Source organism: Mustelus asterias, chromosome 14 (genome assembly GCF_964213995.1).
Source record: "Mustelus asterias chromosome 14, sMusAst1.hap1.1, whole genome shotgun sequence".
Classification (NCBI taxonomy): domain Eukaryota; kingdom Metazoa; phylum Chordata; class Chondrichthyes; order Carcharhiniformes; family Triakidae; genus Mustelus; species Mustelus asterias.
This window is the reverse complement of record NC_135814.1, coordinates 39447078-39473862: the sequence shown is the minus strand read 5'-3', so window position 1 is coordinate 39473862 and position 26785 is coordinate 39447078. Positions and strand designations below refer to the sequence as shown.

Genomic DNA, 26785 nt, shown 5'->3' with positions numbered 1-26785 from the left:
ATGATAAAAGGCTATGATATAGTAAATACAAAGAAGGTGTTTCCTCTATTGGGGGAATCCAGGACAAGTGGACATCATTTAAAAATTAGAGATAGACAACTTAGTAATGAAATTCCAACAAAGTGCAGTGGAAATGTGGAATTATTTCCCACTGAAGACTGTGGATGCGGGGCCAATTGAAAACTAGCAATAGGTTTTTACGAGGTAAGGATATCAAGGGATATGGATCAAAGGCAGATAAATAAAGTTGCAGTACATATCAGCTGTAATTTAATTGAATAGTGGAATAGGTTTAAGGCACTGGATAACCTACTGCTATTTCTATGTTTCAAATGATAATATTGTAAGTAGGTATTCAATAAATCCTACATGAGAAATAAACGATATGAATAGGATTCTTATGCTTCCTTTATTATTTTCTGACAACCTTAGGCTTGACTTATAAAATTATATTTTTCCAATTATTTTTGGTTAAAGAAATGAATGTCTCTTGAATATAAACTGGCATATTGTTGTTTTCAGTATGATCGAATCTATCAACACATCAAGAAGTTTGCCAAAAATGGTGACAATTACTGCAAAGAGCTCATATCTGTCCTTCAGCAGAGGTACAATGAATACAACTTCAGATTAATGATTACCTTTACAAAATCACAAAGTTGTTCTATTGTAAAAGTTGACCTGTAGTCATTTATTTTGAACGTGGAAAAAGAGTGGCAACGTTGATCCATATTACTGCACTCTGAAGTGTGATCGTGTGTATGTGAATCCTATTATCCTTCAATGGGTTTAGCATTAAGCATTAAAACACAATAAGACACTTTGAAGCACCACCTAGATTACTTAGATATTCAAGTGGGTGAGGAAAAAATAATTAGATAGTTAATAATTGTTGACTAAAAGAATTACTGGTATCCGCTTGAGTAATTTTAAACACGGCAGCTGCATCATTATTACTGGATCCTTCTAATTATATTGTTCAATACATCATAGTATACCCACAAAGCAGTGTGATTTAATATGGACTTAACTTCAATTCATATTTGTTCTGGCTCCCAGAATTATTAAATATGTCATTGGTTCAAATGAATGATTTTATGTGTGCTTGCACCAAACAAATTCAAACCACGTCAGTGCTCGAAAGCAAGTCTTGAAAAGGCGAATGGAAATAATGTTAAAATTTGCTTCAAAATAGATTTCAAAACTGCATCTTTTTTTACGATGTGGGGTTAAAAACAAGAAAGTTAAACATTATGGAAATGTACTCAATTTCTTCCTGTCCATGAAGTAACCTTTCTGTTAGTGAGATGCATTTCTTGTCATTGGTAGTTTTTTTTGTGTGGCTGAAACAGGGTGTCCATTATAGGAATGTTTCTGTATTAATTAAACATGTTTCTCTCATTAGAATATTCTCTCCCTGAAATACTTGCCCGTCACAGAGAAATTTTTGTATGTTTTCATGCTCTTTGTATTGAAACAATTTTCAAATCATCATCATGTTCTTTCAATCACCAAGATATCAGAAAACATATTCCTCTTTGCTTAAGACTTTTTTCCACTGAAGAAGTTTGTCTATTGCTAAATTGCTCTTGCCTTGAATTGTTCTCTGTATTGTTAAAATATTCTTCCTGTCAGCAAAACATTCTACGAAACATAACTTATTACTGAGTTATAAATGATTTTCTCATCAGAGGCGAATTTCAGGAACACACAAATTGCTAGACCGGCGCTGACCTCCCTTCTCCATTCCTGAGATAGTGGCTAAACCAAGAAGGAAAATGTCGAGGTCAGCAAAAGTCCTGAAACTGACACCAATGTAATAACCTGAACACTTTTGTAACACACAATCCGCAAAGAGCAAAAACAGATAAGATTATTTAATACCAGTAGCAGATTTCCCATGATAATGTTGATATAGAACATAGAACATAGAACATTACAGCGCAGAACAGACCCTTCGGCCCACGATGTTGCACCGACCAGTTAGAAAAAAAAACTGTGACCCTCCAACCTAAACCAATTTCTTTTCGTCCATGAACCTATCAACGGATCTCTTAAACGCCCCCAAACTAGGCGCATTTACTACTGATGCTGGCAGGGCATTCCAATCCCTCACCACCCTCTGGGTAAAGAACCTACCCCTGACATCGGTTCTATAACTACCCCCCCTCAATTTAAAGCCATGCCCCCTCGTGCTGGATTTCTCCATCAGAGGAAAAAGGCTATCACTATCCACCCTATCTAAACCTCTAATCATCTTATATGTTTCAATAAGATCCCCTCTTAGCCGCCGCCTTTCCAGCGAAAACAATCCCAAATCCCTCAGCCTCTCCTCATAGGATCTCCCCTCCATACCAGGCAACATCCTGGTAAACCTCCTCTGCACCCTCTCCAAAGCCTCCACATCCTTCCTGTAATGTGGGGACCAGAACTGCACACAGTACTCCAAGTGCGGCCGCACCAGAGTTGTGTACAGTTGCAACATAACGCTACGACTCCTAAATTCAATCCCCCTACCAATAAACGCCAAGACACCATATGCCTTCTTAACAACCTTATCTACTTGATTCCCAACTTTCAGGGATCTATGCACACATACACCTAGATCCCTCTGCTCCTCCACACTATTCAAAGTCCTCCCGTTAGCCCTATACTCAACACATCTGTTATTCCTACCAAAGTGAATTACCTCACACTTCTCCGCATTAAACTCCATCCGCCACCTCTCGGCCCAACTTTGCAACCTGTCTAAGTCTTCCTGCAAACTACGACACCCTTCCTCACTGTCTACCACACCACCGACTTTGGTGTCATCAGCAAATTTGCTAATCCACCCAACTATACCCTCATCCAGATCATTAATAAATATTACAAACAGCAGTGGCCCCAAAACAGATCCCTGAGGTACACCACTTGTAACCGCACTCCATGATGAATATTTACTATCAACCACCACCCTCTGTTTCCTATCCGCTAGCCAATTCCTGATCCAATTTCCTAGATCACCCCCAATCCCATACATCTGCATTTTCTGCAGAAGCCTACCATGGTGAACCTTATCAAACGCCTTACTAAAATCCATATATACCACGTCCATGTCATATGTATCAGAACATGCAACCCAGCTGTGATGTCTCAGACACCTGATCACTGCCCTTTGAAGATACCACTGAATTTTAATACCTGTTAGTTTCCACCATAGGAAAATGACAAAATCACAACGTTCCTAAGCCTGCTTCTTCAGGAGATTGTGCACTAAATTTACACACCGCTCTCCCAAGTATAGGGGTACAGGTTCATAGCTCCTTGAAAGTGGAGTCACAGGTGGACAGAGTGGTGAAGAAGGCATTCAGCATGCTTGGTTTCATTGGTCAGAACATTGAATACAGAAGTTGGGACGTCTTGTTGAAGTTGTACAAGACATTGGTAAGGCCACACTTGGAATACTGTATACAGTTCTGGTCACCCTATTATAGAAAGGATATTATTAAACTAGAAAGAGTGCAGAAGAGATTTACTAGGATGCTATTGGGACTTGATGGTTTGAGTTCTAAGGAGAGGCTGGATAGACTGGGACTTTTTCCTCTGGAGCATAGAAGGCTGAGAGGTGGTCTTATAGAGGTCTTTAAAATAATGAGGGGCATAAATCAGCTAGATAGTCAATATCTTTTCCCAAATGTAGGGGAGTCTAAAACTAGAGGGCATTGATTTAAGGTGAGAGAGGAGAGATACAAAAGTGTCCAGAGGGGCAAGTTTTTCACAGAGGGTGGTGAGTGTCTGGAACGAGCTGCCAGAGGTAGTAGAGGCGGGTACAATTTTGTCTTTTAAAAAGCGTTTAGACAGTTACATGGGTAAGATGGGTATAGAGGGATATGGGCCAAATGCGGTCAATTGGGACTAACAAGGGTTTTTAAAAAAAGGGTGGCATGGACAAATTGGGCCAAAGGGCCTGTTTCCATGCTGTAAACCTCTATGACTCCACAAATAAGTATTTTAGCTCACGGCGCTTGGGATCTACAGTGCCGAACTTGGGAAGTGAAAGCCAGCAGCAACTCAGGAGGCTAAGTCTTAGCAACAAGAAGATATGAAATAAGACATATCTGACTATTTTTCAAAGCTCATTAATGAGTTTTAGTATTGTACTATAAAGGTTAGGCCATGCCTAATAGAATACTAACAATCTAATAAAAACCTTTAATGGAATATCTGAGGTAGCAATAGAGAAGAATCAATGAAAGATACATATGTGATATTTGTTCAGGAACCAATGTTATCTAAAGTTGAAGTAAAGTAGTGGCATGGATAGGAAACTGGGGTACCAAATTTCTTATGAACTTTGATGGAACAGGTCAGACAAAGACCAGACAAGCTGTATCTTAGCTGGGAAATCTCAGTTGGCATTTCCCTACTACTTACAAGGCCAGGCATATTAGATGGGTGGGAGGACCCAATCTCACAATGGAGGCAGAAATGAGCCATACCAGCCTCCGGGAAGGGTCCCACTAAAGGGTAGAGGCAAGGCAAGCAACCTGGACTCAAGAGGATTTGTGAATAAAGGGGAGTTTATAAGCTAGAATGGTATAGGGAACAGCAAATGAGACAGCAGGAAGCTAAAGGCACGTGAGCAAAACAATGAAAATGCAGTTTAACAATATGTAAAATAGTATACTTTAAATGTAAGAATAGCAGAGAAGGATAAATGGGGAAATGCAACCTGAATAAATTACTGTGTAAGGGATGAGGTACATAAGTGATCTCAGATGGATTCATCATAACAGGTTTTGAATATAAAAGAAAGGAACTACTTCTACTATTTATACAGAGCACTGAACGGACCTCACTTGATTCAGTTACAGGTCCTTAGGATGGAGATTAGAGAAGAGAAGGTTAAGGGGTGATTGAAGTTTAAAATTCATTTAATGAGGGGAACTTACAGGAATGATTGGGAATGCCTTTTCTACCCCGTATAGGACAGGGGGAGAGATATAGACCTAGGTTTCCCTCTGTTCCATTGCACTGGCAGAAGTGCAGTGGGCATGAATGTCTACCCACCTCTGAGCCACATTGCTGGCATGAAAAAATTACCAGGAGCATAGTATTTGTATAATGATCAGCAGAGTTCTGTTGGAGACTAGTCAGTGATTGGCCTCATTCAACTGTTGGGGTGAAATCAGATTCGGAGCTACAGGTATTAACATAGCATCAACAATTCAAGCAAAACTGAAAGTCACTGCTTGAAGATCTACAGGAAGCAGGGTTTCCAACTTCTCCGACATAGCAATGAGGCTAACTATTGGAAGAGGTGGGGGAAATTTGGCAAAATTATTTGGCGTTCTGGGGAAGAGATAATCCCATGCTACAGTAACAGTACAGTAGAGGGAATAGGAGAATGAAGTAGTGAGTGCCATTTCCACAACTCCGAGATCAGCAATGCAGGATAAAATGTAACAACCTGATCAGGATAGGCAAGATAAAGTACACTATCTAATTTGCTTGTTTGGCTGCTGCAACCACCGTTTACTGTTAAATATGCAGTCAAAACATTTGTTTGCACACATGGCATGGTAGCATAGTGGTTAGCATTGCTGCCTCACAGCGCCAGGAACCCAGGTTCAGTTCCCGGCTCGGGTCACTGTCTGTGCGGAGTTTGCATGTTCTCCCCATGCCTGCGTGGGTTTCCTCCGGGTGCTCCGGTTTCCTCCCACAGTCCGAAAGACGTGCTGTTTAGGTGCATTGACCATGCTAAATTCTCCCTCAGTGTACCTAAACAGGTGCTGGAGTGTGGCAACTAGGGAATTTTCACAGAAGTAACTTCATTGCAGTGTTAATGTAAGCCTACTTGTGACTAATAAATAAACTTTAACTTTATATATAATTGTCAGTCTGACAACATCAAAAGAGATGAAATCATCTCCAACTCCCCCATCCCATATTCACCACCTGTTACTGGATATTCCCAATATAGATAATTGGGGGAAATTTCAGCTCCTGTAGAATTGGATGTCAGACAAGCTCTCTGACATTTAGAGACAGTGGAGGGGATCAGGAGAGAGGCGTTGGGGTAGAGCCGGGTGATTTCAGCTTATTTGTGGAACCTGACATTGTATTCCCGGATGATGGCATTGAGAGGCAGACCATGGATGAAAAATAGGAGGCGGTCAGATTCTTTTTTGTTGGGAGGTGGTGTGCGGCGGGGGGGTGGGGGGCATCAGAGTTAGGATGCAGGAGGAATGTTAAGAGATTCTATGACTATTGGTAGATAGATAAGAATGAAGCCAGGCAAATAGCCTCACCAAGCTGGATGTAAAGCAGCCACAGAGGATTCTGTGCCTCAATTGAGACCATGCAATTTTTCAACTGATTTATTGGCCTCTTAGAGAATGTACCAGGAGCCATTGACTTGTCAGAATCTAACATTTTCTCAGGACAGCAGGTCCAGTAGGGCTCACTGTTGGGTCCCGCAGATACCTGAGCATGCAGGTTTAAATCAGAACATCTAGATCACTCTGGCTTCTGAATTAAAGATACAATCTGGCATTAGTCACTCTCAAGAAAGTGGTTGCTAAATACAGCCAGTTCTCTATGGCTCAATGTGACAGCCAGCAACTGCTAAAGCAGGCTTTCGGGGGTTCAGGTACTACATGTGGGTGGCACAGTGCTTAGCACTGTCACCTCACAGCGCCAGGGACTTAGTCACCCAAGGCTGGAATCGAACCTGGTCTGGACGTTTCCCCCATGTTTATGTGGGTTTCCTCTGGGTATTCTGGTTTCCTACCACAGTCCATAGATATCCAGGTTAGGTGGACTGGCCGTGCTAAATTGCCCGTTGTATATAAAGATGTGTAGGTTAGGTGGATTAACTATAGTAAATGCACAAGGTTACAGGGATAGGGGGCGGTGGTGGTGTGGCCTGGGTAAGATGCTCTTACTGAGAGTCGGTGCAGGCTTGATGGGCCGAATGGCCTCCCTCTGCACTGTAGGATTCTATGATTCGATGGTACAGGTTCTTGCTTAGATACTGACTGGTGCTTGGGCATGCAGAGGTACAATAGGGAAGCACAATGGTTTTGTTTGATGATGACATGTAGCTTCTGCATAAGTAATGATAAATTGAATTTTTAACTATTGCTGCCTCCTTGTTGATGGGAATACTCAGGATTAGCACATGATAGACCTTGGCACTCTTGGAAAATTACAAAAGTGGTTAATTTGAGTTGGGGAAATGGTACAGATTATAAATATAGGGGTTTGGGTGTGTCAGTGAATTTGCTTACACTTCACTTCTTTTTCTCGTCTATCAAAGCATTTCTGATATTTCTTGGATCAGCGACAGGATGACTTTCTTAGCCGTCCTCATTCTTTTGCTGATCATTATCTCTGTCCAGATTCTCCTCCCTTTCCCATGATACTTCCCCCGCTTCCTGTCCCTGGACACTCACTCTAATGGATAATTATACAGGATGCAATAACTGATGAGAATTCTGGAGACTTGTGGTGAAGCATTTTTCTTAGGAAGAATTTTTTTTCTGCTCTTAATGTAATTAAGAAGAAAATTTTAATTCAGATTGGTGCTCCTATCCGATATGACAGATATGCAGCTTTGATAGTTCACTGCAGATAGAAACTTTTCATTGCACAGGCTGCTGCATCAAAGAAAGGCATTGCAGCTTTAAAAGGTGTACATCAAAAAAGCTGGCACTAGTCTTATAAAAAGAGTAACTGTGTGGCACTGCAGTTTTAACAACTCGACTGATAGTCACAATTGTGTGTTTTTAAAGAGCTGAGCTAGAAAAGAGGTATGCCAAAGGACTCCTCAGACTGGCAAGCAAAATCACCAAAGCATCCACCAACATCATAAAAAAGTAAGTAACATAGCTGAAATGTAAAATTTTGTGTTTAAATAATAAGGACGCAAAAAAACCCACCTGATTTGAATGTAGAAGATTATTGATCTGTGTTGGGTGATTCAAATCGGATTTATATAGTGATTGACTGTCCAGTGTTCAGATATAGAATCCCTACAGTGCAGTCCATTTGACCCATTGAGTTTGCACCAACCACAATCCCACCCAGGCCCTATTCCCAAAACCCCACATATTTACCCTGCTAATCCCCCTGACACTAGAGTCAATTTAGCATGTCCAATCTTTAGACTGTGGGAGAAAACCGGAGAACCCAGAGGAAACCCATGCAGACACGAGGAGAACGTGCAAACTCCAAACAGACAGTGACCCAAGGCTGAAATTGAACCTGGGACCCTGGTGCTGTGAGGTAGCAGTGCTAACCACTGTGTCACCGTGCTGCCCATATCAAAATGGTAATTTAGAAAACTATAAGTGCTTTTTTAAGAGTTGCTGTTGCAAAGCCTGAAAATCTTGGATATTATTTTTTTTCATAAACTTGGAGCCATCGAAAATTCATGGAGGTGAATTCGTGAAGGATCCATTTGGTCCACCATGTCTATGACAGGTGATAAAGCGCTATCTGTCTGATCCTACTTTCCAACTCTTGGTCCGCTCCACTGTAGGTTATGGTATTTCAAGTTATTATCTCAATATTTGTTAGATGCCTTGAAGATTTCTGCCTCCACCGCCCTTTCAGGCATGAATTCCAGATCTTTAAAACCTTCTGATGCAAGATTTTCCTTTCATCCGCCCTGTAATCCTGCTGCCAATTACTTTAAATCTATGCCCATTATTTCTGTGCCAGCTCTTTGCTGGAAAAATTCAAAACTAATCCCATTGCCTCTCTATCTCCCCATAGCCTCTGACTGTATTCAGTACAGCCAAGTCCAAATCATCTTTCTACACCAGGAACAAAATTAGACCCTATTAGACATCATTTTCAACTTTCCATCAATCTGAACTGTATCATTTGTTGCAATTCTTTGTTTGGCAACCATTGCCAACTTTCTGTCTACATTAGCTCATAACGTATGCCTAATTTATTTAACATGCTGCTTATGAAAATCTATATCCACTCCATCTATAGCAGCCCTTTTATTGATTTAGTGAGTCACTTCTTTTTAAAAAATGGCTAGGAATTTGCTGGAGTAGGGTGTGCCCTATTAGTTAGACTTGCTCAAACCGAAATGTGCACAAACTTGTATTTGCTGGCAGTGGATACTGATAATGACAACAGGCATCTGGGACAAGGCATCTCTTCCTCACCGCAAGTTATGGGCCAATTTTCTTTTCATGTTAATAACGGCAAACGTTATTCACACAGCATCATTTTCTCAGCAAATTCTGAGCCGTTAACTTTGTCAAACATGTCTTGCCTTTAATAAATCCATACAGGCTTCCTTGATTAGCATTTCTAAATGCTCACTAATTTTAATTTGAAAATTTCAAGGTCACTGACCCAGGCCACAATGCTGAGAACGTCAAATTATAAGCACTAAATTAGCCGGGAAGCGCACTTAATGAACTCTTCTGCACGCCAAGTGTCCATTTCAGCTTTCATTATTATAATTTTCAGGCAAAGCTACCATTAATATTTTTTGAAGATCTAGGACCATTGGGCTCGCGAATAGGAAATATTACCCCAATATTCATAAAGAAGCAGGGAATTAAAAAATGGAGTAGTTAGTCTCGTATCTGGAAGCATTCGAAAAAGATTATCAGTATTACAAGAAATAGTGTCAATGCTCATTTCCAAAGAACAAATACTATGAGAAATAGACTTGATAAATTTTGAAGCAATACCCCATGCCTCAGTAAACTTCCAGAATTCATTGAGGAAATAACAGAACTAAGGATAGAAGGAGTGATTCCATGATTCAGTCTCCCAACAGGAAATGAGCTTCACTGTGAATGAACTTTTGGAAATCATGGACATTCATGGACATTCAGTCCATGATTTTTCATTCATTAACTTTAATAGAGAGAAAATCATGGGCGAGGCATGTTGGATTTTCAGAGGTGTGATTTCGACATTCACCACTTCCTGCTGGGAATGCAAGGTCAGGGGGTCATTGTGATAATTTTCTCAAAGTTTGAGAACACACTTGACAAGTAAGGTTCTGCATTTGTGACTTTTAAAGCAGCCCTTAGTTACTGAATTGAAAATTGTCTTGTCAGTAGAAAGAGGAGAAATGGGAAAAAGTTTCACCCTGGGGCCAATGAATTTCTAGATTTCGGTAGAGATTTATTCACACGATTTACATACAGCTTTCTGTAAAATATGAATCTTGCGATATCACCAAGAAACGTGATTTGATGACAAATATAAGGTAGATTAATGGGACTCAAAGAAACATATATTCATAAAGCACATTTCATGTTGGAATAAGATACATAATGAAAGGGATCCATAACAAGGGTGGAAAATACAGTGGATTTAAATGTGATTACAAATCAATTACTGAAAGCTCCCAGTCAATGAGAATCTTGCAGTTAAAAAGCTAATTAAAAGCTAAGTTATATCTCAAGGAGACAGCATGGTGGCACAGTGGTTAGCACTGCTGCCTCACAATTCCATGGACCCAGCTCGATTCCAGCCTCGGGTGACTGTGTAGAGTTTGCACGTCCCCACCCCAGTGTCCTCCGGGTGCTTTGGTTTCCTCCCACAGTCCAAATATATGCAGGTTAGGTGGGTCCCCATGACCCTGAATTGGAGTAAGCAGTTAAGTGAAAGTGAAGTGAAGAAGTTATATTTCATGGGAACATGACATTATGCAGATAACAGCTGCGGCCATTATTGAAACATGATCCCAAGACCCTGCATGCAATGCAGAAATGACACATTCACCCTATGGCCCTTGTTCTTTACCCTTGCTCCTTTTGAATGTGGCTCCCAGCTGGAAGCACAATTTTTCCATCCTGGTTTCAAGAAATGCATTGGACAAGAGTCATGGTTCTAAGTCCCAGGACTTAAATCCTAAAGAAGCACTTGCATGACTGAATCCATTTTCACAAAATTGTTGAGGGGGATGTAATCCGGATCTGTAAAATAGAATATATGATTATTAACAAGTTTTTTGACTCGTGCATAAAGGGCACAAGAATAGAAGTCAAAAGTTAATAACCTTCAAATAAGACCAAAGAGCAAAACAATGTTATTTTCTTCAAAAAGGTTGTGGGAAGGGGATGAGATATTCAGTAAAAGCTGTTTGGAGAAATGCCTTGCCGTTGCATACTATGCATGTTGTGAACTGTGTCTGCCACAGTCATGTGATCGCTGAGTCATGTGACCTCTGTCATTCCTTATTGAGTGAAGAATTTGGGCAGAAAACATTTTTGCCAACAAATGTAATATGTTGTCATGAGTGTGGAGCTGAATTTGAAGGGATTTTGATAGCTGTAAGAGATCAGCAGCTGTGAGAAACTGCAGCAAATAATTAAAACTTCAGTTGGCAACTTTGTACAGGACTTTGACCACTGGGTGAGTCAGTATGACTTTGAATAGTCCAGTATCAGCTCCTATGGAGAGAAAGGGAGACAGGAAAATAAATTGGAAATTCTTCCGACTTAAATGGCAGAACTATGAAATTGCTAGAGTGTTAAACAAGAAACCTGAACGAATAAGAATGGCAACTCCTGTCAGTGAGGGAGAAGAATGCTACAAGTTGTATTGCATCCTAGACCTCACTGAGGAGCAGAAACTTTGGAGGACCCAATTTAAACCCTCCATAAATGTTACTTATGCACACTATGGCTGGAACTATCTGGCCATTCTCACCGGCGGGATCTTCTGGTCCCGCCAGTGGTGAACTCACACCGCGGGTTCCTGGCAGCAGGGGATGCTTTGAATGGGAAACCCCGTTGACAGTGGCGGTATCAGAAGATCTCGCCGCCGGCTAATGGAGCGCCACACTCTGCCACCATGAAACATGTTGGGGAGGGGAATCGTGGAAAATGGGGGAGGATATTGATCAGTATGTGAAAGTACTGCGATGCTGAGCTGACTCTTGTGAGTTTGAGCATCTGAAGGATGATCTAGTCAGAGATAGGATTGTCTTCGGAATAAAAGATCCCATCATGAGAGCTTGACTACTAAGAAAAGAGAAACCTACTCTCGAAAGCTCCTGATATGTGGAAGCTGTGAAGTGGTTAATCATCAGCTGAAGAATATTGATGGGAGAGCTGACAAGGCTTTTTGCACTATGTCGAGAGGCAGTTCAGATCTTCCAAGCACAAAACAATAGAGAACCGGAAGAACTATTTACAAAAGACCAGCAGAAACCTCAATGCCAGATTACTGGATGTAAATATTGTGGAGGACACCACACAAAGGAAAAGGAAGCAAGACCAGCATGGGAAAGCAGTGTTCTGTTTGTAAGAAGCTAAATCACTTTGAATGCTGGTGTTTTGCTGTTAACAAACTTGTAAAGATGGTTGCTGGAGGTATGCTGCATGCTGATTCTGACAAATCATTCCACACCGATAAATCACTGCGCACCTGAGAACAGTTTGGCACTGTCAAGTCTCAAGGTAAAAAATGCTTTGTGACAGTTAGAAGGGTAACTGCAGAAGGAGAGTTAAAGTTAATATGAAGTGTCAGATAGTTGCCCAGTGCCACATCTTATAAACTCTCTAATCAACTCTACATTCTGCACCCTATCCTTTCCTTCTCCCCGCTGTACTCTACGAACGCTATGTTTTTTGTCCAACAGCTCGCAAGAAACGATACTTTTCACTGTATCCCAATACATGTGAGTATATTTAACCAATCAATCAATCAATCACGAGTTTTGCAGACCTGTATAAAGTTGCGCAAGATTGACACCCTTGAATCAAGCTGTCAAAGGTAAAGTTTAAATGATGCTCACCCCAGGAGGGCAAACCAAGCCCAGAGCCCAATGCAAGGGGAAAAAGAAGGTATAGGTTGGGATTTTCAGGCCACATTATGGTAGAATCTGCTACCGGAGATTCGGCAACCCAGCCCAAAGTTCACTGACTTTCGACGGGACCAGACAATCCCGACAGTGGATGGAGCCGGAAAATTCCATCCCTCGAATTCCAAATAATAAACACTAAACACAATCTTAGCTAAAACAAGTCAAAAGATTGGCCTGGTGTACCAAAAGAGACTTTCAATCTTTGGCATGGAATGTAATTCAGTCCAGCGATGAATGCCTACTGAAGCCAGGAGTGAGTGACAAAATCAAATGATAAAGCAGCCAACTCATTGCCAGGGTTGAGAGTTGGAGAGTCGGTCAGAGTGCAAACATTCAACATACAACAAAAATCAATCCGTTTGGCCGTGAAATGCAGTTGTCACCTTGATTGTACGTGGTGAAAGTGAACAGCCACATATACCATCACAACTGCAGATACACATGCAGGCAGAGAAGCTTCTTCAAAGCTGATAAATTATAGAATCCCTACAGTGCCGAAGGAGGTGATTTGACCCATCGAGCCTGCACCGACAACAATCCCACCCAGACCCTATCCCTGTAACTCTGCGTATTTACTCTGCTAATCTCCCTGACACTCAGCGGCAATTTACCATGGCCAATCAATCTAACCTGCACATCTATAGACTGTGGGAGGAAACCAGAGTACCCAGAGGAAACCATGCAGGCAGGGGGAGAATGTGCACACTCCACACAGACAGTGACCCGAGGCCGGAATTAAACCCGGGTCCCTAGCACTGTGAGGTAGCAATGCTAACCACTGTGCCACCTAAGGAAGAGTTGATTTTGCTGATTGAAAAAGAACCAGGAACAACTATCACTCTCAGAGGTCATTTGCTCCCCAACAATGGATCAACAGGAATACTCACTGTGCAACGACATTCCCCGGAGCAGCAACATCTCGCCAAGAACCAGCAAACAGCCGACGAACAACATTCTGCATGCATACCTGAATACTTTTAAAATTTTATGTGCAATTAATGTATAGAGATAGATGGATGAAAAGTTTTCTGCTCGTGACCAATGACTTTCTTTCTTGGTGAGTAATTTGCAACTGCAAATGATAGTGCATGCAATGTATTTAATTTCTTTCTATGAAAATGGGAGTGTTTGGAGAAATGCCTTTGTGCACTGTATGTTATGTACTGTGGCTTACCATAGTTATGTGACCTGTGATGTCATTCCTTTTTGAGTATAGGATTCAGGTCAAAGCCATTTTACTCAACACATGGGACAGATACTATACCTATATTTTTATCAGTGCCATCGGTTGCACAGTGCCGGGATAATTCCCAGTACCCGATTTCCATAAATATGGCTCCAAATGTCTGATTTATGATTTGGCGGGGGATGGGCTATACTTTGGAGTGGGCACCCCCGGAAGTAGTGGGGTGTCAGAGGCAGTCCCTGTGTGAATGTGATGTCTTAGACGCAGAGAAAAGGCGTGCCTTTAGGAAGGCCCATTGTGAGATATCGGAAGGGGATGGTGAAATCCCTGTGTCTCAAAGGAAACATCATTGAGTTGTCAGGTGAATGGGAACTCTAAATGTTGTTCAATTGTTAGCTGTCCCTGGATTGGATGGTGTATCATAGGCTTTCCCTGGGATAAAACATTGTCTTTCTGCTGCCTATTCAAGATGTATTGTACTGATAGTGGTCTTGGCACCACGACCTGGTACAGATGTTCTGCAGTGATGTAGTTAGCTGCCATGCCACAATGGACAAATGGTGAACAGTGCCATAGACATTACTATCCACTTTCCCTTTTGTCACACATCTACCAGGATGTACCCACACAGTTGAGCCTTGTCCAGGCCCCTCACAGATGCACATTGTCTAGGCGTTACAGTGTGACTAAGCAGGAGTAAACAAATAGGATTGTCAGTGGACACAGAGCACAGCATGATACCTTGGCGCCACATACAACATACATGGCACCAAGCATTGTGTAAAGCCATTTTCTCCAACATATCTTAACAGTATTCATTGATGATATAGTGAAGGTAGATGGCGCACAAAAGTGAATGAGAGCATTGTAATCTGAATGGCTCACATCATTTTTCACCGTACATTTTTATTGATAGAATGTCATAAAGTGGAGACATGGGCGATGGTATGGGGTCCGGCTGGCCCACGTTTTTCTGATCAGGACCTTCGGGTTTTGGTAGAAAAGGTCCAGAAGAGAAGCCTTGGGGTCGCCCAAGAATCAGATGCTGCCCACGAGCAATGAGTCACGGAAGCTCTGCCTACCTTCTTTTTCGCTGCTTTTCCCGCCCGACAACGACCTTTGCCGATATTGGAGAAAACCTCGCCCATAGCCATTTGTTCAATTTGTAGGAGCGGTTTCTTAAACCATAAAACATTGGTTCTGAAATGCTAAGCCGGAAACAAATTGAAGCCTCCTGTAGATATGTTTGCTGTTACATTCTTGATGTGGTCTTGTGGTTCATGTGGTATGTCATAAAACAGAACTGTGTATGAGCAATGTAAATATTCAGTTACAAATGGTTAAACATTAGCATTCAAATGTGTCAGTTGTTCTATGAGGTTATCTCCAGTTGCTGAATTATGCATCACCTCTGGGTGGGTGTGGTGAACCATCGTTGGTTCACCACTGGGGTTGTTATTGTATTACTGTTGGGCTAGGGTGTTGTTGTTATGGGGGTTGTACTATGTTGTTGGGATAGGGTGTTTACCTGTCCTAAGTGTTATCATGGCACACTCCAGTGGGGTCCCGCCTCCGGTGGCAGGGTATAAGACCCCCTGCTCCGGCAGGACCCCTTCAGTCTGAACGGGTGAATTTGTGTTAGTAGTTTCATTGTTAATGTATTAAAGCCTTCAGTTCTAAAGCCTTGTTTCCGGGTGCTCATTGAGGTGCATCAATTTAATACATTAACTGAGAATATGGAACAGATCCTAAAACCGGATCGTCTGACACTGGACCCACGTGCGGTCGGTGCAGCTAACACGTTCGAACATTGGTGGAAGTGCTTCGAGGACTACCTGGCAGCCTCGGTAGCTATCACTACAGACAGTGATAGACTCCAGGTCCTCCACGCAAGGGTAAGCGACACGATTTACCTAGCCATTCGTGCAGCTTCCACTTACCAGGGTGCCGTCGAGCTCCTAAAGAATAGGTACATTACGCCACCCAACGAGATTCACGCTCGTTATCTCCTCGCTACACGACGTCGGCAGTCGGGCGAGACCATAGAAGACTACGCCAATGAACTCCTGCAGCTTGCCAGGGGTTGTGACTGTAAGGATGTCTCCGCCGAGCAGTACATGCAAGACCTCGCCCGAGACGCGTTCGTAGCAGGGGTAGGGTCCTCGTACATCAGACTTAAATTATTAGAAAAGGGGAAACTCAACTTGACCCAGGCAATGGGGATGGCCGTGAGGTTGGAGGCGGCGTCGAAGAGCTTGGCGCTGTACCCCGAGGACCACGTGCAGTCAACGTGGTTGGAGCAAGCTCTGCTCCCTCCTCGCCCCGCGAACCCGCGCTCCCAGATCGATTCGACGACGGCGGCAGCTCCAGGTGGCCAGCGATGCTATTTTTGCGGTGGGGCCAAGCATCCACGGCAACAGTGTCCGGCAAGAACGGCAATCTGCAGCCAGTGCGGTAAAAAAGGCCACTACGGCAAAGTCTGCAGGTCCAAACCTAAAAACGGCAGTGCAGCTTGTAACCCTCCAGAACGGAGACCATCTCTTTCGGCGCTGCAGTACCCACGAGGTCCGACCACGTGCGATCTCAGGACGGCGCCATCGTGGCAGACAGAGGAGGAGGAAGACCACCAGGAGTCGCTGCGCTTGGAGCCCTCGGCCACATGCGATTCATGGGGGCGGCCATCATGGTCCACGACGACTAGGAGCGACCAGCAGGGGTCCTCAGCATCCACATCGGCAGCATGCAGCAGCGACCAGCAGGGGTCCTCAGCATCCACATCGGCAGCATGCAGCAGCGACCAGCAGGGGTCCTCAGCATCCACATCGGCAGCATGCAGTGACACCCAGGGGCCAACGGTGGCGTCGATCTCTCTGGATCAGACCAGGCATTACAGACTGGAACATTCCATGATGGAGGTAAAGGTTAGTGGCAGAACTGTAAATTGTCTGTTTGACAGTGGGAGCACCGAAAGTTTCATACACCCTGAAACTGCTAAAAGGTGTGGACTCCGGGTTCTCCCTGCCAAACAGACAATTTCCATGGCATCACAGTCCCGGTCTGTACCGATCCAAGGACAATGTATGGTAACTCTTGAGGTACAGGGCACAGTTTACGAGCAATACAGGCTCCTTGTGCTACCTCACCTTTGCGCGCCAATTCTCCTCGGACTAAACTTTATGGCCCACATGAGGAGTGTGATCCTACAGTACGGTGGGCCACTCCCTTCACTGGCAGTAGGGAACCAGCCGCAGCCTCCAAATTGCCCAAAGCGCCCCGCGTGCAATCTATCCACCCTGAAGATCACGACACCATCCCTTTTTAAAAATCTGGTACCTGGCTGCAAGCCCATCGCTACTAAAAGTAGGCGTTACAGCGCTGAGGACCGGATCTTTATTAGATCTGAGGTTCAGCGGCTCCTCAAGGAAGGGATCATACAGGCCAGTGCTAGTCCGTGGAGAGCGCAGGTCGTGGTAGTCAAAAGCGGGAACAAACCTCGGATGGTCATCGACTATAGTCAGACCATTAATAGATACACGCAGCTGGATGCGTATCCTCTCCCGCGCATTTCTGATATGGTCAATCAGATTGCGCAGTACCGAGTGTTTTCTACCATAGACCTTAAGTCCGCCTACCATCAACTCCCCATCCGCCCAGAGGACCGACAATATACGGCTTTTGAGGCGGATGGTCGTCTATACCAATTCCTCAGGGTTCCATTTGGTGTCACCAATGGGGTCTCGGTCTTCCAGCGTGCTATGGACCGAATGGTGGACCAGAACGGGTTGCGGGCTACCTTCCCGTACCTGGATAACGTCACCATCTGCGGCCATGACCAGCAGGACCACGACACGAATCTCCAACACTTTCTACGCACTGCATCTCGCCTGAATCTGACCTATAACAGGGAGAAGTGCGTATTCCGTACGCATAGGTTAGCCATCCTCGGATACGTGGTGGAAAACGGGGTCATTGGCCCTGATCCAGACCGTATGCGCCCACTCACTGAACTTCCCTTGCCCGCTAGCACGAAAGCACTGAGGAGATGCCTCGGGTTCTTTTCGTATTATGCACAGTGGGTCCCCAACTACGCGGACAAAGCTCGTCCGCTCATTAAGTCCACGACCTTCCCACTTACGCCGGAGGCCCAATTGGCCTTCAAGGTTTTGAAAAGCGACATCTCGAAAGCCACGATGCACGCGGTGGATGAATCCATCCCTTTCCAGGTGGAGAGTGATGCATCGGACTTCGCCCTAGCCGCCACACTAAACCAGGCAGGCAGGCCCGTCGCGTTTTTTTCCCGCACCCTTCAAGGCCCAGAGATTCGGCACTCAGCGGTGGAAAAGGAGGCTCAGGCCATTGTGGAGGCAGTCAGACACTGGCGCCATTACCTGGCAGGTAAGCGGTTCACCCTGATCACGGATCAACGATCCGTGGCGTTTATGTTCAGTAACACGCAGAGGGGCAAGATCAAGAACGATAAGATCTTGCGGTGGAGAATTGAGCTCTCCACCTATAATTACGATATTATGTATCGTCCAGGGAAGCTCAATGAGCCCTCGGATGCCCTCTCGCGCGGAACATGCGCCATCATGCAGGAGGACCGCTTGAAGGCTCTCCACAATGATCTGTGTCATCCTGGAGTCACCAGACTCTACCACTTCATAAAAGCCCGCAACCTACCCTACTCGGTGGAGGAGGTCAGGTCAGTTACTAGAAGTTGTCGGATTTGCGCAGAATGCAAACCACACTTTTATCGACCAGACCGGGCACATTTGGTCAAGGCCACTCGCCCTTTTGAGAGGCTGAGTGTAGATTTTAAGGGCCCCCTTCCCTCAACGGATCGGAATGTCTATTTTCTTAACATAATAGACGAATTTTCCCGGTTTCCGTTTGTTTTCCCCTGTGCGGACACGTCGACTGCCACCGTCATCAAGGCATTCAGTGAGCTTTTTACCCTGTTCGGGTACCCCTGCTATATTCATAGCGACAGGGGCTCGTCGTTCATGAGCAACGACTTGAGGCAATTCCTGCTCTCATTCGGGATTGCCTCTAGTAGAACCACGAGCTACAACCCTAGGGGTAACGGACAGGTGGAAAGGGAGAATGCTACAGTCTGGAAGGCTGTCCTACTGGCACTGAAATCCAAGGGCCTTCCAGTCTCCCGGTGGCAGGAGGTCCTTCCAACTGCGCTCCGTTCTATCCGCTCCCTCCTGTGTACGGCAACCAATGCTACTCCCCACGAGAGGATGTTCTCATTCCCTCGGAAGTCGTCCTCGGGGACCTCATTGCCAGCCTGGTTGACGTACCCAGGACCCGTCCTTCTGCGGCGCCATGTGAGGGCTCGCAAGTCCGACCCCTTGGTCGAACCGGTCCAACTCCTCCACGCCAACCCTCAGTATGCCTATGTGGCATATCCTGACGGGCGAGAGGACACTGTCTCCATTAGAGACCTGGCGCCCGCAGGGGACGTAGCAACTCCTGTCGCTCCTATTCCCCCAGTCACAGATCCACTACTCCTCATTACTTCCCCAGACGTGGCGCGGTCAGCACCGGGACCAGTGCATAACACTTTTACTCCCATGTACAGCTTGCCTGAGACTCGGAGATCGGCGCCACCATCATCACCACCACCACCACCACCAAACGTTCCAGGATCCCCTACACCATCGCCTCATCAGGGCCGGCCGGCCCGGGAGTCTTTGAGGGGACAGCCAGATGTTGTTTTGAGAGAGCCACCGCAAGCACCTGCTCCGGTTTCGCAACCGGTGTTGAGAAGATCGCAGCGTCGGTGTGGTCCTCCAGACCGTCTGGACTTGTGAATCCTGTTATTTTTTTTGTCATTGTCTGTTTTCATCCACCCCGCCACCTTTGGTTCCTAAAGGAGGGGTGAATGTGGTGAACCATCGTTGGTTCACCACTGGGGTTGTTATTGTGTTACTGTTGGGCTAGGGTGTTGTTGTTATGGGGGTTGTACTATGTTGTTGGGATAGGGTGTTTACCTGTCCTAAGTGTTATCATGGCACACTCCAGTGGGGTCCCGCCTCCGGTGGCAGGGTATAAGACCCCCTGCTCCGGCAGGACCCCTTCAGTCTGAACGGGTGAATTTGTGTTAGTAGTTTCATTGTTAATGTATTAAAGCCTTCAGTTCTAAAGCCTTGTTTCCGGGTGCTCATTGAGGTGCATCAGTGGGAAGGGGAAAAGAACCAGGCTTACTGTTCTCGAGCACCATGCAACAGAACATATGAAGTTGCAGAAATCGAGTAAGGCCAGGGTCAGACTTTGCAATGATGCTCTGTGCGGTTAAATAGCCTGTTAGTCCTCACCAGCAGGATTCATACATGAATAATGGCCAGATTCTAACTGGCATTCAAGGAATTGCATCCCAGCTGGGAGTCAATGTCATTAAGAGTGACAGTAAAGGGAGAAAATTGGCAACAAAAATAAAGAACTGATTGTACTAGTCTCCATGGAAACTTATATCTTTGGGTCTAGATAATTTTCAACTGTTGAAGTTTCTGTAGTAATCATACATATCCAGCACCCCAATAAAGTGACATTTTAAAAACATTTACCAACCTTCGACTGTATTTTTATCAGCGTATTTTTGGACAGTCCAATTTTTATTTTCAGGATATTTATTGATGACTTCATGTTATTAATTATTTAACATTTTTCTTTTCAGCTCCATTTTTGATGGGTGGAACTGCGTCTCTCAAGAAATGACATTTACAGCGGATTTGCACGGGTGGGTATATAGGTGGCGTTCGATGGACAGGGATGAATCAGAGTCACCAAGTCATAGAAATAGTTTGGAACCGTGTCTAGCCGGCTATTGTGTGAACTTGAGCATTGAAGGATTTGTATCCTACTTTATTCTGCTCCATATTATATAATGCTAATAGCTGATACAGTAATGGTTAAAGCTTTAGACATTTGTTCACCAGGCAGGTGGTAACTCAACACACATGAGATTCTCTCAGGTCTGTCCCGAGAAGAGCAACTTTTCCTTTGCCTTTCTGATGGTTTTATTCCTTGCTATACTTTCTCCTGGCTGGGCTGCCAGCAAGATGAAAGAACCGCAACTGTGCTTTATGATGGGGTGGGACACACAAACCTACCAGATACACGTACCACCTTTGAACCTCAACCCAGCATTAGAGCCAAGGTTCTAGGCCTGTCTGGAGTTGGTCCATGTCGACTCAGAGGCAGGAATACCACCTCTGGGCCAGTAGCTGCTCACCCTGGACATGTGTAGTCTGCAGGAAGTCAGCTAAGTTTTCGGTGATGATATTTTAGCATCCCACTTGCTGAGGAATAAAATTGAAAAACAATTGGAAAAAAATCTTTCTAGAATCGGAGGACTTGAGTGATGAGAGTCCTTCGTCGACACGGTGACAGATCTGGGCTGAACTCAAGTCTTTGTCGTTTTCTGTTCCCTATGGATCTGCATAGAAAGTCCTTTTATGAGTTTTTTGTTTGGTCATTTGTAATGAATTACTGATATATTTCCTGCAGCATTTGGTGGCATGCAAAATTTAGAAACCTTGTTTCTTACATTTAACAGTTTGGCATCTACCGGTTGTGGGTGGGTGGCTTTTTGTATTTGGAAATATATTTTTTTCAATATCATAACTTCTGATTACTATTTCGAGGACAGCAATTGAAAGCTTAGATCGACATAGTGGGGATGCCATTTTCTGCTCTTTGTTTCTCGTGTAGGTGAAGTTTTTTAAGCAACTGATTTCCAGTTAAATCAATTGGATGTTGCATCTTCCCTCAGCAGCATTTTGTCACAATTTTGACAAAGGGTCACTTGGACTCGAAACGTCAGCTCTTTTCTCTCCTTACAGATGCTGCCAGACCTGCTGAGATTTTCCAGCATTTTCTCTTTTGGTTTTGTCACAATTATGCTGGTTGTTACACCATTGATTTGCCCAATGGAGTCTCAAAACTGATCAAAATCTAATCACATCACTTTTCTGCAGCCTGAATGACTCTTTATGATCTTTGTGTACTGCCTGAAGTCTCTTCAGTGTATGTTTTATATGTGTTTGTTGCAGCTGCGTTACTAAATACAGAAGCAGGCAACAGTCCTCCTCAGCAAAGTGAGCAGTATAGAATCAAATTAAGTCCACAACATGGGTGGAATTCTCCCATTTTGAGACTAAGTGCTGTGGCGGCTTGGGAGTGTGGAATGTTTCCCGCTGCAATGGCTGGCGAGAAAACACACCAGATCTTCTGGCTCCGACCTCATTACTTATGTGCTCAGGGGCAATATGCCGCATTCAGTGGTGGGACAGACCTGAATAGCGCATAGATCGCTGAGGTGTCCAGGTGCAACATTGAAAAGGCATCCAGCATCACTGATCCACTATTGAAGAAAGAAGGTGGACCACCTGAAAATGCAGATCACTCTCCAGGAGCTCTTTGAGATTGGAAGATGAACCTCATGAGAATGGTGATGGATTCCAGGAACATTCTGAGGCTGGAAGATGGCCCCCATCCAGGACACCAAATCTGGAAAGTCGAGCTGCAGATTCTCTGGGTTCAGATTGCAGGTGGCTTCCATCCCGAACTCTGGAGGCAGCCCCAAGCATTGTTCAGATGAATCCTGATATCTATGTTGCTCCAAATGTGTTTCATGCTGGCATATTTTCCTGCCAGCATTGCAGAGAATCTGGCATAGAAGAACAGAGGTTTCAGATCTTCATCTGCATTCCATCAACAGGGCCGGTTTTCCGACCCGCCATGACGGGCACCAGTGGAAGATCCCGCTGTAAATTCACGCTTGCGTGGAATCGATTTCTGGGCGTCCCACCATATTCCTCCCCCAGACCCGCCATCGAACCTGCTGGCAGGGGCTTGGGAGAATTCTGCCCCATGAAAGATGCGAATAAAAATCTTTAGAGGAACTGCTATTGTACGAATGAATGAATGCTAGGAAGATGATGCCAAGTTGTACAGGTTCCTCAAACTCTTATTGAATAATATTGAATTGATTAACTCCTGCTGTAAATAAATACGCTTTGTGGCAAAAATGCTTCCATTACAAAAGGGATTGAACTTCAACCCGTTCAACAACCTGACAAAAGACACTGATGGCAGTCCGTGAGATTAAGACTGCAGCTTCATGTGCCTATTACCCCTACTTGCTCTCATTGCTGCCTGAGAAACTGTTAATCATTCCATTGCCTCTGTTCTGGAATTCAACATTGTGGAACCTGTCTGCATCAACATTCTTGTCTTGGTTCAATGTAGCCACTAGGTCCCCTTAAGTGATTTCTCTTCCCACATCTTATCTAGTCACTCATGATGTGCCCACGGTTCCATAGGTGACACATTCTCTCCATCCAGCCCCTAATAGCCACAACCATGAAATCAGTTTCTACATGTATCCTGATACCACCCTAGTCTACTTCTCTGTCAACTTCATTAACTCTATGGTATTTCTCCATGGCCTCTTTCCACCCTATCTGAGAACTTCAGTTTTAAGTGGCTTATTTCCTCCAAGTTGGGATTATTGCATGTTGCACCACTCCTTCTGTTCTACTATCAAAGAATGAATGAATGTAACCATAACAGGAACAGGGGAGGGCATTTAGCACCTTTTGAACCCATTGTATTACACCATGGTTGATCTCTACCTCAATTCTACTTACCCATCTTTTCTCCATATTCTTGATGGCTTTATCGAACCGATATTTATAATTCTCAGCCTTAAATTCCAATCAGCCCAAAATCCAGAGCCCTTTGGGGAAGAGAGTTCAGATTTCCACTATACTTTATGTGAAGAAGTGCTTCCTGATTTCACTCTTAACTGGCCTAGAATCAATTTTAGAATTATCTCCCTTGTTCTAGATTCAGTCACTAGAGGAAATAGTTTCTCTGTGTTTACCCTATTGAATATTTTATTATTTCAAACATATTCAGTTGATAAGCCCTCAATCTTCTGAAATCTAAGGAATACAAACCCAGTTTATGCAGATTGCCCTTATAAGTAAAGTCTTTCTGCCCCAGCATTATTCTGCTGACTGTGCAGCATACCCCCTTCAAAACTATTATGTCCCTCCTGAGGTTGGGTGCTCAAAACTCAATCCAGAACTTCAGATGGGGTCTGACCAGGGCTCGCATCTTCACTGTTGTATTTCAATTCTTGAGATAAAGGCAGACACACCATTAACCTTTTTGATTACTTTTTGTTCCTGTAGGCTAACTTTTAATAATTTGAATAAGGGATGCCTAGATGCCTTCACTCCTACCTACCAACGTATATAAAATTGTCTTCTTAAACCACTTGGCCTTCTTTTCTCTCTTGCCTTCAAAAAACCTGCTGAAAACCTTTATCTATCTTTATAATAAAGGCAAAATACTGTGGATGCTGGAATCTGAAACAAAAACAGAAAACGCTGGAAAATCTCAGCAAGTCTGACAGCATCTGTGGAGAGAGAATGGAGCCAATAAAGGCTTATCCAGATTTGAAACATTGGCTGTATTCTCTCTCCACAGATGCTGTCAGACCTGCTGAATTTTTCCAGCATTTTCTGTTTTGGGTTCTTTATCTATCTTTGCTATTCTTTGTTTCTCCCAAATTGCTCTTCTCTCTATTCTGTGTCTACCTCTCCCAAAGCATTCTGAAGAACACTTTATAAGTACAACTTTTTACTGTTTTCTTTGGTGATAACATCCATAGAAAAATTATCTTGTAGCCTGATATGTTTTTCAAATGCCCAGTGAAAACCAGATGTAATAATCATTGTATTTGCTTTTAAAACAGGAAATTAGCCAGTACCATTCAGCAAGAAGCCATTAAACCAATCCGTCAAATGCTGGATGAGCATACTAAAAGGAGAAAGTCAGTATGTATTTTGCATTCTACAAGATAACAACATTTTTCTGTATTTTAGATAACCTATTTTGGTTGCTCCTTTAACATTAATCTTTCCTATTTTGTCCATCCTTGTACATCAGACGGATAATGTGGTTGAAAAGTCATCAAAACTTGTTACGGAAAACTGGAGTCAACAAATTAAGGTAGAATTTACCATTGTTAAAATTGTACTCCAGACTGCGTATTCAATGTTAAAGTATAATGCTTGACAATCATTTTACTTTTTTCTTAAGCACATTTTGTAAAGGCAAAGAAATAATTTTGCTGAGGCTATTTTACTTGCAAGCCAGTCGTATAGTTTTTGTCTACCTTGATTCTGGGTATTAGGTTGGGTATTAAAGGCATTGAAAATATTTTTAAAATATTATGTGGTTTTCTTGCTTTATCAAACATTAATCACATCGAAAATCTTACCTTTTTAATTCAGATTCTAATTTGTTGCAATATTTTTTGGATCACAGAGTAAAAAGAAATTGATGAGATCAACCAAGGACCATGAAGCTGTCTTTGACTTATTGGAAAACAACAAGCAAATGGTGTCTGAAAAAGAGAAAAGAAAGGTTGTTCAGACTGAAATATATAAAATAGCCCACTTTCACTGTAGGACTGCTGCTTGATCTTAAGTGAGCTGCACTGAAATTGAAATATTTTATTGAAATTATTTGCTTAACATTGTTACTTGGTAATAAGCTGGCAGTACATTAGTGTTACTTAGTTACAGGTTGGCAGTATATTAAGCCTCTTACTATTGAGCAGCAATCAATACATCCTAAATCCTGTCATTAAATACTTTAGGCTGTTCATCTTTGCTGATTTCTATTCTTCAGTTGTTTTGGGTTACTCATTACCAAACTGACAGTGGCAGTTTGTATCTCAGAAAACATTACAGGCAGGGTCCTGTCGGATTCAACAAATTGGGTGGCCAGTAATACTGTCAAATTTTGTAACACCACTTAAAAGAGAAGTATTCCAGGTGCTTTAATATCCATCAGGGCTACCACAAGAAAGTAGTTCATTTCAGGTCATGTACAGGAATTTCAAAAGTATGGAAGTAACATAGTTCCCACTGCTTCATCCAGCTTGTTCCATTTAGTTGTGATCCCATGTGGATCACAGTACAGCTATTCTAATTGTTCCATGAGAATGGTGTGGTTTATTCTGACTGTCCTAACCCTCCCCTCGGGAGAAGAAGCTCAATCTCTCTCACTTTTTACTCACTCAGTTAACATCAGGAACTGACTATAGGGAATCAACTCTTTAGTGAAGGACCCTGTAAGCCTACAGGCATGTACTTGCTGTGTGAGTCCATTTATTTTATCCACAAGCAAAATACTGCGAACACTGGAAATTTGAAACAAAAACAGAAAAAAACTGGAAATCATAGAATCTCTACAGTACAGAAAGAGGCCATTCGGCCCATCGAGTCTGCACCGACCACAATCCCACCCAGGCCCTACCCCCATATCCTACCCACTAATCCCTCTAATTTACGCATCTCAGGACACTAAGGGGCAATTTTTTAGCATGGCCAATCAACCTAACCCGCACATCTTTGGACTGTGGGGAGGAAACCGGAGCACCCGGAGGAAACCCACGCAGGCACGAGGAGAATGTGCAAACTCCACACAGACAGTGACCCAAGCCGAGAATCGAACCCAGGTCCCTGGAGCTGTGAAGCAGCACTGTTAACCACTGTGCTACCGTCCATATTCAATAGGTCTGGCAGCATTTATGGAGAGAGAAACAGTTCGGTTAACAGTTCAGGTGTCCGACCTTTCATCTCTTAATTTTACCTTTAGCATAATAATCGTTCACGTAACCTTGCAGACTTTATACCAGATAGGCTCTAATGTGAATTCACCTCCAGTGA

At 43.6% G+C, this 26785-nt stretch overlaps 1 protein-coding gene across 2 annotated transcripts in view; it reads left to right on the top strand.

Moving 5' to 3' along the window:
• The window catches only part of nostrin (nitric oxide synthase trafficking), a 46521-nt gene that overhangs the window by 3472 nt on the left and 16264 nt on the right, over window positions 1–26785 (top strand). For both annotated transcript variants that reach the window (XM_078228200.1, XM_078228199.1), the window contains exons 2-7: window positions 523–608; window positions 7779–7862; window positions 20710–20772; window positions 24802–24883; window positions 24996–25058; window positions 25377–25475. In XM_078228200.1, coding sequence (XP_078084326.1) covers window positions 523–608; window positions 7779–7862; window positions 20710–20772; window positions 24802–24883; window positions 24996–25058; window positions 25377–25475 — 477 coding nt within the window. The remainder of the gene's footprint in view (window positions 1–522; window positions 609–7778; window positions 7863–20709; window positions 20773–24801; window positions 24884–24995; window positions 25059–25376; window positions 25476–26785) is intronic.